Consider the following 13,759-nt stretch of genomic DNA (forward strand, 5'->3'; position numbering starts at 1 on the left):
TTTGGGAAAAGTCAGTAATAGAATTAGTAAGTCAGTAACAGAAAGTAATAGATTTTGATTGTTTATAGTCTGAGGAAGGTCTATTTCAAAGGTGGAAAGAAAGCACTTTAAATTGTAATTCTACTGCTGTGTAACAGCTTGAGGCGAGGTTGACTTTTACTTTAGAGCTTCTCTAATTTCCAAGGCTGATAAACACTTAAGAGACTAATACCAAAGCCCAGGGTAACAGTCATCTGAAACGTTTGAAAAAGGTATGTGAGTAACTTGGAATTTGTGGGAGGGAATCTGCATTTTATTTAAAGAATTGAAGCTTTTATATGTGAAAGTATCAACTCTTTCTACAGGGTCCTTTAAGCTTAAGACCAGCCTATTTGGTACTCAGTGTCCTTAAAGCCTATATAAATACCTTGAGTATCCTTAATTTTCTTTTGGCAGGTTTAAGACTACTTGAACATTAATATCCGCAACAGATGGATATTTGCACAGTCACTTGGACTTCGGACATCTTTATTAGTACTCAAGTTTTTCACCTGTGTAAGAGCTAAGATTTTTTTAACAGACCCGCAAATACTGAATCAAGGGGCCATTTATCTGTAAGGACTGCGTAAGCGATCTGTACAGTTCAAAGACTTCTCTCTAAACTTCTCACGCAGCCTGTTCATGTTGTTTTCAGTGCTATAACTAAGCCATATTTTGTCCTCTGTTGCAGCTCTTCAGTGGAGTAGCTAGAGGAGAACCTGGCCTCCTGTTTACTGAATGTGCTAAATCGGTTTGAACTTTCAGGAAAATGTGTGCAGGTGCAACAATCTGAATAAGCTAATTTTATAGTTCAGAAAGTAAAAACATGACTGTGCATGCCTTGCTGTCACTCAGAGCAATGCTTTTATGGCTAACAGCATAACCAAAGAGAAAGGCAGCAACCTTCTTTAGCACATAGACTACATTATGAAGACTTGTGGTCAGAGCTATCTTAATTTCAGCCATTAATAAATCCTTCTAACCTGCTGTTTCTTTAGTGTTGCTGAAGGAGATGTGCACACGTTCAGGTCTTGTGCATTTAAAAACTGACAGAAGTTTCTGTAAAAAGAAAAACCTGTACAGTTTCTTCTATAAAAGTGGGGTTTTTTTCTGCAAGAAAACATTCATAGGAAGAGTTATGTCCAAATATTTACTGGGTTTCAGTCCTTATATTCTAGATTAAATTGCAATCATTGACAGCAATTAGGTCACTATAGCAGTCTCACCAACTCATGACATAGCACATCTCTTAAGCAGACGTATTTAACAATCTGAAACAGTAAACCAGCTATAATTTGGGAGGACCTTCGTTCACACTAAACATTCAGTGGTCAATTCACATACATCAGTGTGCATATTAAAGCTGTAGGTAGAAAGTAAGAATGCTTTTATTAACTTGTGTTCTAAATAAGCAAGCTGTTAGTGTCTGTGGTCTGTGTGACTGTATTTCAGCATTCACACTCATTTTGAAGCTTCTTGGCAACACCAGATTTCGTGCTATTAGAATCATGGTGCTTTTCTGTGTACTGTAACCATGTGGTTCTGTGATGTGACTTTTATCTTATTTGCTTAATGTGAAAGAAGAAAATTCCTTCAAAATCCTGTAGAACTCAGAGGTGCTGGATCATCTCTCCCAGGTTGGAGGGATCACCCATTTTTTCCTGTTCTGACCACAGAAAAAAGCAAGTTATTAGCTCTGTGCTTTCTCCATAATGGGATCTCTGCATCTGTCTTAGGAATTTCACCCACTTGATAATGACTAAATTCATTCTAGTATAGGAAATAGGGTTTATTTAATATTTACTTAGCATTGGGTCTGCTGCCTGTCCCCTAAGCAACAGACATGAAACAGCATGAGAAAACGCATCCTAGGTGGTAAGGAAAGACTTTCTGCTGCACAATCTATGTCGCTTCTGATTACCAGCTCTGGAGAGTCTGAACTTCCAATACTGAAATGTGGCAACACTTTGGGCCCACCTGCTGCTGGAATGACCTGTCACTTGGGTTTCCTGTAGCAGAGGAGCAGCACTTGCAGAGATACTTTAAATGGCACATACTAGCTAATACCATCCGATCCCTCCCTGTACTTTAAGTTTAATCGCATTCCTTGGTAATAACTGTTCTGCACTTAAGATTTTTCTCTGCTGATGAACCACTCAGAGTAGTGTGTGGTTAAATATGGGCATCACTTTAACCTCTGTCTTAAAATGAAGTAGGCTGCAATTAAATAGATCATTATGTTAACATTTTATCTAGTTTTAGGTTTTCCAGTCTCATGTATTACATAGCTCTTAATAACAGCTGGCAGAAGCAAGGAATTTTTTTCTTTCTTTCAAGTAGTCTGTTAATCGTTTTTGTAAAAGCTAAGGGTCCAAGCACTGTAGTAGACTTGGTGTAAGTGAAGACATTCACTTGGAAATGCTACTTCCCTAGTCATCATCATTACTTAGGATTATATGAAAGACACAGCTGAAAGTGCATTATCTCCAGCACTGAACCACTGGTATCGGTATTCTCAATCAACTCAGTTTCCTCACAAGTGGAACTGTGCTGAGAGCAAGCAGAACTGCTACTCAAGTGGACCAGTAACCGTGCAAACACTTGTGGCATTTTTAGTTGCTTCTAACAGCACTTTGCAGCTAAATGAGGGAGAGCAGACTGTGGAGCTGGGAAGGTGGAGAGAAAATTAACATAGCATTAGGATTAAAAGGAGATGATGATTAAATCTTCAGCCACAAGCGGGTACTGAATATAATAGTACCAAAGCTGGGAGATTCACAAACAAAACTCATAGGGAGCAAGGTGTTAAGTAAAGTATGTGAGATTACAAGGTGTTACAAGGAGTTGTGCAAATCCTTATCCTGCATTAAATTAGGTGAAAAAAGAATAACATTAAGGATGTATTTAGATAAATTAATATTTTAAGGTGAGTGCTGAGTTTCTTTTTGAAAGAAAATAGACATTTACATACTTATTCTGAAGACCCAAGAGGCCAGCTATGAATACATTTAAACTAGTTCCCTCAACTGACTTCTCCACTTAAGAAGTCAAATTCAAGATAAAATGTTGTTTGCTCTGTTTCCTTCAGCATTAAAGCTGCGTTCCCTGTTCTCCTGTACTCCTCTCAAAGTAAAAATTGTCCATGGTCTTGGCCAACGTGGACTATTCCTGCTCAAATTACTTTATTTGGAACAGGTGCGGTAATTCTGGGGAGAGCTTACGGTACGTTTAGGTGAGTTTCAACAAAAGGCAGGGAACCGAGAACCATGCATCTGAGTCAGTGCAGGAGTGGCAAGGAAGAATTTTGCTGGACTTCCTAATTAAGTTAGCAGTTTATAATTAGTGTGATTCTAGTACTAGATTAGCAATCTCACATGAGTCAAATTAATTTAGTAGCACACATAAAAGAGTTTCTTGGCAGCACAGAAGGGAATGGAATTCCAGTCAAGTGAAACACTCAATATAGTGAAGTATTTTGACTGGCCAAAAGTGGTTTTATCTCAGTGTTTTTAGGAAGTTTAGTGTCTTAATAGATCCCAGGTGTCAAACAGTTCCCAAGAGATACAGAAATGGGTAGCTTTGCAAATTAAATTTTCCATTTGCTGTCCTCTTGGATGTTTCTGGCATGGTGCTCTTCTACAGCCGTTTTACTTAGGAGTGCTGGGTAGTATTTCAGAGGAACAGTACAAGCCTTGCCTTTCTCCCGAACTGCTCATCAGATGAAGTATGGTAGGTCAGGGAGATTTTACCACATAGACAGATGCCTTTATAAAGACCTACAATTCTATGCAACTTTATATTAACAAACACTGAACTGTCTTCCAGCGTTATGGTTCACTGCCAATCTATTTACGTTTTCTACCTTTATATACACAACAAGGATAAACCAGCGCTTCACAGATCTTAATCTCTAGTCTGTAAAAGAAACAGTAATGCTATTTGTATCACTTTGAAGTACACTTTGTATAAAAGTTGAACAAATAAAGGGTCTATACTATAATCGATGCAGTTTGGTTCACTTCTTTCTCTTACAGAAGTTTGAGTACCCTCTTTATCAGACGAAGTCGCCAAATTTAGGTATGCTCGCTGCACAGCGCAGGAAGTCATGAGGGAACTACAATCTAGGGTCAGCGCACTGGAGTAGGTAAGGCTGTATTTTTCCAAATAGAGGGAGTACCTAGTGTAGTACAAAGCAGGCATTCAGTCAAACACTTCCCAAGGATTTTTCTCCTGTCTCACAGATGAGAGTTTCTGAATGGGATGAGCAGCTGTTTTGCAAAGAGCTGGCAAAAGTTGAAAACTCCTAGACCACAAGAGTATGACACTCCAGTGCTGCACAGAGAGCAGGATAAGAAACTGGCAAGAAGGGAAAAATTAATTCACCGTCCATCAACTGAAGGGATCTCATTCCTAACGTAGGTTTTTCATAGCTGCTACAAGAGCCCCTGCGGGATATGAGCATGTAAGAACAGGCAAACACTTGTTCAGAAGTTGTAATCTAGGGATGTGTTTGCTTAAACATGAACAAGCTGGACACGGGGCACACTAGAGCATGAATTTGCTGCACGCAGTGCTCTGCACTAACAATCTCGAGCATGTTCTCTTACCTGATGGGAGGAGTTACTCAGAGAGGAAAACAAGGCTGAAAGCTTGCACATCACAGCTACAGCGAGCAGCGCGATAGCTTGCAGATCAACAGGTTATCTGCTTATGCCTATCCACCTGCACCTGGCCTTCAGCCAGTACAGAATAATAAAGACTGCAGAGCTGCTACAGATTTTGGAGGTGAAAAAAACCGCACACAATTTGTCTTACCCTTATCCCATACACAAACTGTGGATTTGTCTGCCCGTTAATGAGGACATTTGCTGAACCAAGGCAGTTCTTGCACATTTCAGCCAGAAGCGCAGCCTTTGTTAAGATCATCTCCTTTTCTTACCACACACTGGTGCACACACAGGGTCTGTGTACTCAGGTGCAGGACTTCAGGAGGGAGTACTGTATTGCATTGTGGATCTGTTCTGCCTTACTTGCTCCTCCCAAGTGTTTTGCTCATCAGGTCAGCGTACAATTCACTGAACAGTATTCTGACATTGGCATTATCTGCTTCCAGTGTTCTGGTGCTCCAGCCAGAAAACAAAATTTGGAAATGTCTTTTTGGGCAGAGTATAAAATGCAAAGTTTAATGCTTAAAATGTAATTTACTCATGGTAGGAATCCAATTTAAAAGAGCTAACTCCAAGTTTTAAACAGCATTATTTCAAGTTGAATTTATCCAAGAAAGGAACCGCTTTGTATTGGAAGGTCACAAAAGTAAATTCATTAAAAAAAAACCCACATGATAAACATGTACTTCTTTTTCAAGTTTAAATTTACAGAGCTTCCATATGTCAATTTAACCATCCCTTTATTTCCTCCTAGTTTGAAAATGACTAGTGTGACATGCCATATATTTTAAACTTCCAAGAACCAGTACTAAGTATTTACATATTTATTCCATGCTTGACACTTTACTTTTCATTTCAAATTCCCTGACAGAAAACAAGTGATTCATATCCCTGCTAGTTTCCAACACAGTAAAGTTTCTAAAAAAATAAAACAACCTTAAACACATGGTCTAAAGGAGCTAGTCAGCTTTAAAAATATTTATGCAGTGCTCCCTAAAAAAAATGGCATCAATACCTGTAATGCCTGTGAGAGGGTCACCCAATTTAAGTCATTACCATTGCATCATTAGTGTACATCTGCCTGTTATTTTACCATTCAGAAAATCGTTTGGCTTCCAGTCCAAATCTTTGTTCATGTTATTTTAAACAATGTTAAAACACATACGTTTGTGAACTGATACTGTTCCCTTTAACTGCACCCAGTCGATTAACAGAAGTTTACCACTCTCACAGATGCTGTCAATTGACTTTGTGCAAACTAATCACCTCTCAAACAGCGGGAAGCTGTCCCAGAGCCTCCACACAGAGAAAGTACACATAACAGGGGCTTTCTGTGGTGCAAATAAAAACCTACTTAATTTAGCCAGGCAGTATAAAATTAAAAAAGTTCAATTTAAAGTATTATCATACTTTAGAAACACTTAAAATAGGGTGTTAAAGTTTATGATTCTAGGCAGAGAAGCTGTCCAAAGTAAGATAAGATTATGTAAAACAAGAACATTACATCTGGGCCTTATTTAAGTAGACGAGAACCCCTTCACAGCACTTTTGTAATGTCAAGAGACCAAAGCGTAAGCGAAAGTAGAGTTCAGCCGAGTCTGACAGTGAAGCTCATTTGTAAAGATTGTATATGGCCTTTGAAAAAGCTACCACTCCTCGCCCCAGCCAAAAATGCAACAAAGGAGAATCAGTTAATTCTATGAAATCCCATGGAGCCCAAAGGAATGCAAACATGCGAAAAGCTTACTTGAATCACTGAATTTAATATGAAAATAAATTTAGAGGTGAATCTAGTGGTGACATTTCTTTATGAATTCCTACTTCTCAAAGTTTTTCTTTTTGCACTATATCTCAGGCTAATTACAGAAACAAAATCCAAACCAGCTATTCAAAGGGAAGATTTAGCATGACTGCTTCACTACATGGCTGGTTAGTTTTTACATCTGTCTCTATGCCCTCTCCTCAACCATGTAAGTCAGCGGAGTAGCAGGCAACTAATTAACTCCAGGCTCTCTAAGGGTGCAGGTATCTTGCCTTTTCACTTCAAAGCACACTCTGTTTTCCAAAGAAATAACTCTTGGGCTCCTAATGCATGAGCATTACTTGTAAAGTAAATGCTAGAATGTTATCTTCTTCTCCCTGAAGTCAATAACAGAGTTTCTACTAATTTTAACAGGTGTGGGATCTTATTTAAATGTCTAATCACATTACCAAAATGTACAACAAAACCTACATAAATTACATTTACATTTGTATTTTTTTCACAGATCAATTCATTTCAGTCAATCTTCTACCACCTGCTACTTCAACTGCTGTCAGATGGACTGCATTCACTAATAACTCAGACTGGCTTAAAAAAAAAAAACAAAACAAAAACCAAAACAAAACAACAACAACAACAAAAACCCTAAAATTGCCTTACATATATATATACATTTTTTAAATTTTCTTGCAGTAATAAGTCACACACAAAACACCTGTACCTTTCTTTTGGCACAAAGAATATTTTAGAAGTCCTTCAAGTCTTAACTCAAAGAGGTTCTTTACCAAGTATTGTCTATTGAAGTCCACAAAAAACTAAAACATTATTTCAAAAGGAACAAAAAATTTACAATTGTACCAAAAAGTCTTGAATTTTAGTGAAATTTCAAGTCTTGTGTCAAACAAAAACTTTTCTTCAGACAAAAATATTCTCTTGGTGTCCTCCAGATACCAGTAACTCTGAATTGGTCCTTCAGTGCCACCACTTTCTTTGTCATCTTCACAGAAGTCCACATGGTTGGGCTGTTCCATTAGGCTTCATTTTATCTTGTGAAGGAACGTACATGACGACCTCTTCCACTGCCTCCACTAACAAACTTTCCTCTTGAGCCACCACTGCTACTACTATTAGCACTTGTCCAAGATGGTCCAATTCCTCCCCGGCCTCTGGAAGCACGCTCGCGAGGACTCGGTCGGTAGCCTTAAAGCAAAGAAAAGTATACTCAGTTGGAAAAAAAAAAAAAAAAAAAAAAAAAGCCCTAGGCGTAGTAGCTGCTGTGAAAGCATAAGAAACAAAAACAAGATGAGACACAAACGGGGTCTGTTTTCTCCTTTTAATTTTCACTTTTCTTTTAGGCAAGCAATTCTGCTTTGATTGCCTCTATAATTACCATGTAGGTACGAAGACAATGGAATTGCAAAAGTCTGAATGCAAAGTTAAGATTCTGTGATCAAGTGTTCAATTCAGCAAGTTTTATGGATTACAGGACAGTTCGTACGAAAGCACGCATTTGACATAGTCTCAGTGTCAACTGTTCATATATGCTTAAAACATTTGCTGAATTTCAAGGTGTCTGCAGCATCCTTGCACGGTTTCATTTGTAAAGCAAAAATGAAATTCAAGGAATTTCCTATAGTTCGATGCCCATATGAATACCATGTACCTGCTGAACTTAATGGTCTCAGTGGTGGCAGTGGGCCCCTGTTAAAATTGCTTTGACCACCTCTACTGTCATTGTAGGTTCCCCTGGGGGTACTCTGTGCACTCCAACTTGAGCCTCGAGCGCCTTCACGACGACTGTAATTTCCTAGATAGGGAGAGAGAAATCCACACACTGTTGAGGAACTTATTTTTTCATTTCAGTCTTCACAATACTCAGAGTGGTAAACACAATATTTACATAATTCAAATAGATAAAGTTACTCTGCATAAACATACCCTCAGTACTCTAACTCAAAGTCTACAAGTTACTGTATTATACACAGAATCAGGGAAAAATATCTTTTTCAGACATGAATTCAAGTTTAAAAGAATTCGCATTATCTAGTGTATTAAGATAGACTCCTATACTTTACGGCTTTGTGGTAATATAAATCCTAGTATTTATAACTTCACCAAGTGGAAGTATTTCTCTTTCTACTGTGCAAGGACTTGCCCTAATTATGAGATGGAAAGGAAAGGAAAGCAACTTTGTCTCTATATGAAAGAAACTTAACAGTCTGTAGGTAGAATCTCCAGGTTTACTGAAAATTGAATCTGATTCTTGTCAGGATCTTCCATCCTTTTATTCAAAGGCCTCATTTATACCCAGAGATGTATTGTAATGCTTGATTTCAGGAACCACCATGTCACCAATTGTAGAGAGGGCTTTTTATTTTTCTGACTGCATCTCTGAAGCACTCAAACAGTTCCTCAAAGAAAACAGCTAACTCATTTTGTAAGAGAGCAGAAGAGAGAGCCAACACAGGAACTCACAGCCTTGGTTCCATTCCACAGCACTCAAGAGAACCCTTTCTAGTGCCAAACAACTTATTTCAACAACACTGCTGCAGGAACATTTTATGCCAGGAATCATTAATTGCTAGTAAATTGGATTAGTATTACTGAAGCATTTTTAGCACTCATTTACTCCAATGCTAATGCAGGAAACAACATACCTTTTGAAGCAGGTGGTGTAAAGAACCTGTTCTGACTGTGAAAAGCTCCTCGTCCGCCACGATTCCCTGAGAACCCACCACGTGAAGAAATCTTCTGTGACACTTTTGGTGGCCTTTTGGCTGGTGGTATCCCATCCGGAGCAACCACTTCTTTGCTCTCTGCAGCAACAAAATCATCCACGTGCATGGAGGGTGGTCTGCTTGTATTCTGTTTCCTCTGACGGAAAATATCATGTGGTCGAATTCCTTGTCCAAATCCTCCTCTGCCTCTTCCTCTTGGTGGTGGCACAACGTGAGCTCTCTTTGCAGGCTCTATGTACTCAGATTTTCCACTGTCATGACAAACCATGATTTATTCGTTAATGTAAAATTTTATTCATACCAAAGGTCAGGCATTCTCCATACTGGAGATGCAATTTGAAAGGTATTTGACAATTTGAGAATATACAAATCACTGCTGAACACAATAACGGTTTAGTCATTAAACTAAGCTTACCTTGAAGTTATGAAGGTCTCATGCTTGTGCTTGCCGAGTTTGAACCCTTTTGTAGTTTTTGTGCGGCCAGGAGATGATGGTTCTGACAAAAATGACCTCTCCAATTCAGCTTGCAAGTCAAAGTCACTGCAGCCTTTCTCTGACAGATCAATTAAGTCAACTTTTACCTGGAATGAGAATTTAGTTTTATCACAACCACCATTATTAGCACCTCTGAAGAAGAAAACACGTTGTACTAGGATGGATGAGATTCACCTAGAGTCCTTTCACTAGAAAAAAAAATCTCCACCCTTTACCTTCTAATGCAGTAGTGTGGCTCAAAACAAAAAGCAGCAGTAACAAAACAAAAAAGCAGCAGAGCTGCAGCAAAATTGTCTTGATGGATCTGAATCTCAACAAAGTCAAGGGCACAGCTTTCAAGTATAAACACCTGTCTTGTCACTAAATGACCTACAGTGAGGCACTATCGCTTAAGCTACAGTCCTATAAATTTATTAATGCTGCTTTTACACAGGAATCAACAGTTTTGGTTTTGCTTAAGAAGTTAAAACAGTATCTTTGCATATAAATTAAAAAAGACAAAATAAAAAAGAATGAAGGCAATGAAGTCAAGAGAAACTGATTATTTCTCACATAAGAAGTTAAGACACTGCCAATTGCTTAGTTTTTTTTTTTTTAATTACTGTATATTTTTCAAAATTACATTTAGATTATAAAAATCAAGTTTCAAATACTGTGAAAAGTTTTTGTGCAAGCAGTTTCATTTACTACTGCCATTTTTCCACTTTCGTCACATCAAAGTAAAGGTTTAAAAAAAAAAAAAGTATAGCTATCAGGCTCTGGATATTACTGCAATGACAGAAGACAAGCAAGAAAAAAAAAAATCAATCACATTCTTTGTCTACATTTAACACAAACTGCTGAAAAGCCCCAGCAGCAATGCAAAAGCAGGTCAGGACTGACACAACTGTTCCTCTAAAGGAGATGACTCCTGCATTAGAGCACTGCAAATGGTGCCAGTTTTGTGGATGCTTCTGAGTTAACCTGAAGGCATTTGATAACAACCTTCAACAAATGCCAACCCCTATATCTGGGTCAATTTACAAGGAGGAGCTCAGGAAAACAAACAGTTAGGCCATATGAATTTCTGATGCTACTAGCTCAGGTTAACTCTAATTTTTAAATCCACTTCAGTTATATTAATGAAGCCCTTTACCATATCCAGATCAGTATCTATTTCTTCAGCCTGAAAGGGCGAGAACCACATGGACTTCAGTTGGTCATCCATCACATCTGCCAACACATACGTAGTCCTGCAACAAAACAATGCCAAACACCTGTTCGGTTATGAACTGCAACCAACTGCGAGGGACTAGTAGTGACAATAGTGCTGTTTAGATCACATTTGTAATATATTCATGCATAAATTATAAATTATTGCATTTTCTTAAGTAAATCACAGGCAGTATGCTCAAACACTTAACCATCTTACCTGTTGTTAAACAAATTCTGAAGAGAGTCTGGTGCAGAAAGAATAGGCTCTACATCTTGGTCACTCAGTGGACAAGAATCACCTGCCGATTCCAACATCTGCCTTACTCCAACGATGTTGTCCAGTAAGGATTCAAGGCCATCATCTTCCTTAGAACGATCCTAAGTCAACACATCACAAGTCAGAACTTTCTCCCCTCGTCAGAGAAGGAGATATATTTTTGTTAATTAAAAAAAAAAACGGAGAGGGGGAACATGACATGATACTACACAAAACAGTCCACATCCACAAATACTAAAACTAAGACACTCAAGTACACAAACAACAGCAGAGAGCTCCTCAGTATGCTATGAAACAAACCATGTCACCGCACGCACATTCTAGTCTTCATTTGCAAATGATACAACAACCTCCATAACACAGTCCCATAAATGGCATCACCCCAGGTTTTAGTTACCAAGCTCTCTGCTAAAGCATTCCAATATCCTAAGCGTTTGCTATTTTCTCCTTAAGCACAGTTGTGGCTTTTAATCTTTTACCACAGATGTAGGCAGCCGGGGAAGGGACAGGAGGGAGTATAGCACTGGAAAGGCATCTGTAAGCAACAGGTTGTGGAGCAGCTGTTTAATGGACTCTTCTAAATCAGCCACCTACTGCACAGCTGCCATCAATTATGTAGGATTAGATTCTAATATTAGAATTAGGTCTGTAATTAGAATCACAGAAATGCTGGATGTATGGAATTCTGCATGTCCTCTAGTCCAACATCCACTCCTGCTTGAAGCAGGACTATCATGAAAGCCAGATCAGGTCAGCCATAACTTTATCTAGAATCATAGAATGGTCTGGGTTCGAAGGGACCTTTAAAGGCCATCTAGTCCAATCCCCCTGCAAGGAGCAGGGACATCTCCAACCAGATCAGGTCGCTCAGAGCCTCATCCAGCCTGGCCTTGAAGGTCTCCAGGGATGGGGCATCCACCACCTCTCTGGGCAACCTGTTCCAGTGTTCTACAAGCCTCAGTGTAAAAATTTTTTTCCTCAAATCTAATCTAAATCTACCTCCCTCTATTTTAAAACCATTACCCCTCGTCCTGTCACAACAGGCCCTACTGAAGAGTCTCTCCCTATCTTTCCTGTAGGCCCCCTTGAGGTACTGGAAGACCGCTATAAGGTCTCCCCAGAGCCTCCTCTAGCCACGCTTATAAAAAGCTCCAGTGACAAGAGAGCTCACAGCCACTCTGAGCAACTTGTTCCAGCACTGCGCTCCTCTCTTATTTTTTCAGTCAACCTGAACCTTTGAAGCCACAGTGTGGGGCCATTGCCCCTTGTTTTATCATGTGGAATTACCACAAAGAGTTTGATTACATCTTTGTTACTATCCCCCAAACTGCTGCAAGCAGCTAAGAGATAGCTCCTTAGCTCTCTTCACCAGGCTAAACAAGCCTGGCTTCCTCATCCCCTCTTCATAGCACACATGCTCTAGATCCCTGACCACCCTGGTAGAACCCTCTTCAGTTTCCCTCGATCTCTCTAGAACCAGCAAGAGGGCAAAGCTGGCCAATGGTGAATGCAGCACTCCAGACAAGAGCTCAACAGCATCCCATGGTGGGAAGACAGTAAAGTCGTCTTGATTTGCTGACCATGGTCCTTGGAGGATAGCTCAGAACACAGTCTGCCTTGTTTGCGCTGTCACTACATGTTCATGTTCAACTTAACATCTGCCATAACCACCTAGCTCTTTTCAGCCCAGCTCGCGTTAAGGCATGGGGTTATCCTGCTCTCACTGCAGAACTCTGCACTTTTCCTAACAACCCAACAACACAAGTTTTCTGCTAAAACCGATCTGAAAAAGTATACTGGGGTGCCTGTGGATTGAGGCTTTGCTGTCTGTCATTTTAGCCACTCCTCCAGCTTACAGCCATCCACAAATTCGCTGATGTTGTATCCATCATTCTAGGACTCTGCTGAAAACATCCAACAATACCAGCTCTAGTACTGACTCCTGGGTATTCCACTTCTTACTGGTCACCAGTAATACCAAGCCACTGCTAAGCAGTGGTTCCCATTGCTTATTACATTAACAATCCGCTCGCCACCACCCAGCACGCTCTGTTGTATGCATTTTGCTGCCTTTCATGAGACAGTTAACTGCTTAAGCTCTTACGTTGTGCAAATACTCCCAGCACAAGGGGATCCCAACCCCAGCCAAAACTTCTTAGCATTACCACAATACAAACAATAAAGTCAGAATCCATCCTGCATAGGTGATTTTGGACATCGGTATTAAAACAATGGCAACAGCTATTACCAATTCTGCAACGTATGCCTCAGAACTGCATACCCTTCTCATCAAGGAGGGAGAGACTACATTGTTTTAAAAACACGTTCAGATACCAGACCGCAATATCAACTTGATTATTTAAATTATTTTACCATAACATGTTTCTCCAGATCAAGCAGCAGGTTTTCTGGGGTTTCTTCTTTGTTCTGCAGCAGATGTTTTAACTCTGCAGTAGTTAAACCTAGTGTTCTGCCTGGATGAGATCCATCTGCTTCCATAAGGCTTCCATCATCTCCACAACATCCCTGAAATATTTGATAAGTGGGAAATAAGTATACAAAAACATTCATTATACTTCTGGACTGCAAACCCCAGAGAATTCAAAT

General features: G+C 39.5%; 2 protein-coding genes across 8 annotated transcripts in view; one reads left to right on the forward strand and one right to left on the reverse strand.

Moving 5' to 3' along the window:
* Positions 1 to 7,078, forward strand: part of LOC104483057 (RING finger protein 151) — a 19,505-nt gene extending 12,427 nt beyond the window's left edge. For 5 of the 7 annotated variants that reach the window (XM_086741046.1, XM_086741047.1, XM_086741049.1 and 2 more), the window contains one exon: positions 436 to 4,018. The gene's annotated coding sequence lies outside the window, so the exon portion shown is untranslated. Of the gene's footprint in view, positions 1 to 435; positions 4,019 to 6,952 lie in introns of those variants that run through there. The other 2 variants (XM_086741050.1, XM_086741051.1) reach the window with 2 other exon arrangements.
* VIRMA (vir like m6A methyltransferase associated) overlaps positions 5,409 to 13,759 on the reverse strand; it is a 26,840-nt gene continuing 18,489 nt past the window's right edge. Inside the window, exons 18-24 of the mRNA XM_086741035.1 lie at positions 13,526 to 13,678; positions 11,093 to 11,253; positions 10,817 to 10,913; positions 9,601 to 9,767; positions 9,105 to 9,436; positions 8,111 to 8,254; positions 5,409 to 7,647 (exon numbers count right to left, since the gene is read on the reverse strand). Coding sequence (XP_086597161.1) covers positions 7,490 to 7,647; positions 8,111 to 8,254; positions 9,105 to 9,436; positions 9,601 to 9,767; positions 10,817 to 10,913; positions 11,093 to 11,253; positions 13,526 to 13,678 — 1,212 coding nt within the window. The 3' untranslated portion in view covers positions 5,409 to 7,489. The remainder of the gene's footprint in view (positions 7,648 to 8,110; positions 8,255 to 9,104; positions 9,437 to 9,600; positions 9,768 to 10,816; positions 10,914 to 11,092; positions 11,254 to 13,525; positions 13,679 to 13,759) is intronic.

This window comes from Chlamydotis macqueenii, chromosome 2, assembly GCF_036417535.1.
Source record: "Chlamydotis macqueenii isolate bChlMac1 chromosome 2, bChlMac1.mat, whole genome shotgun sequence".
NCBI classification, from domain to species: domain Eukaryota; kingdom Metazoa; phylum Chordata; class Aves; order Otidiformes; family Otididae; genus Chlamydotis; species Chlamydotis macqueenii.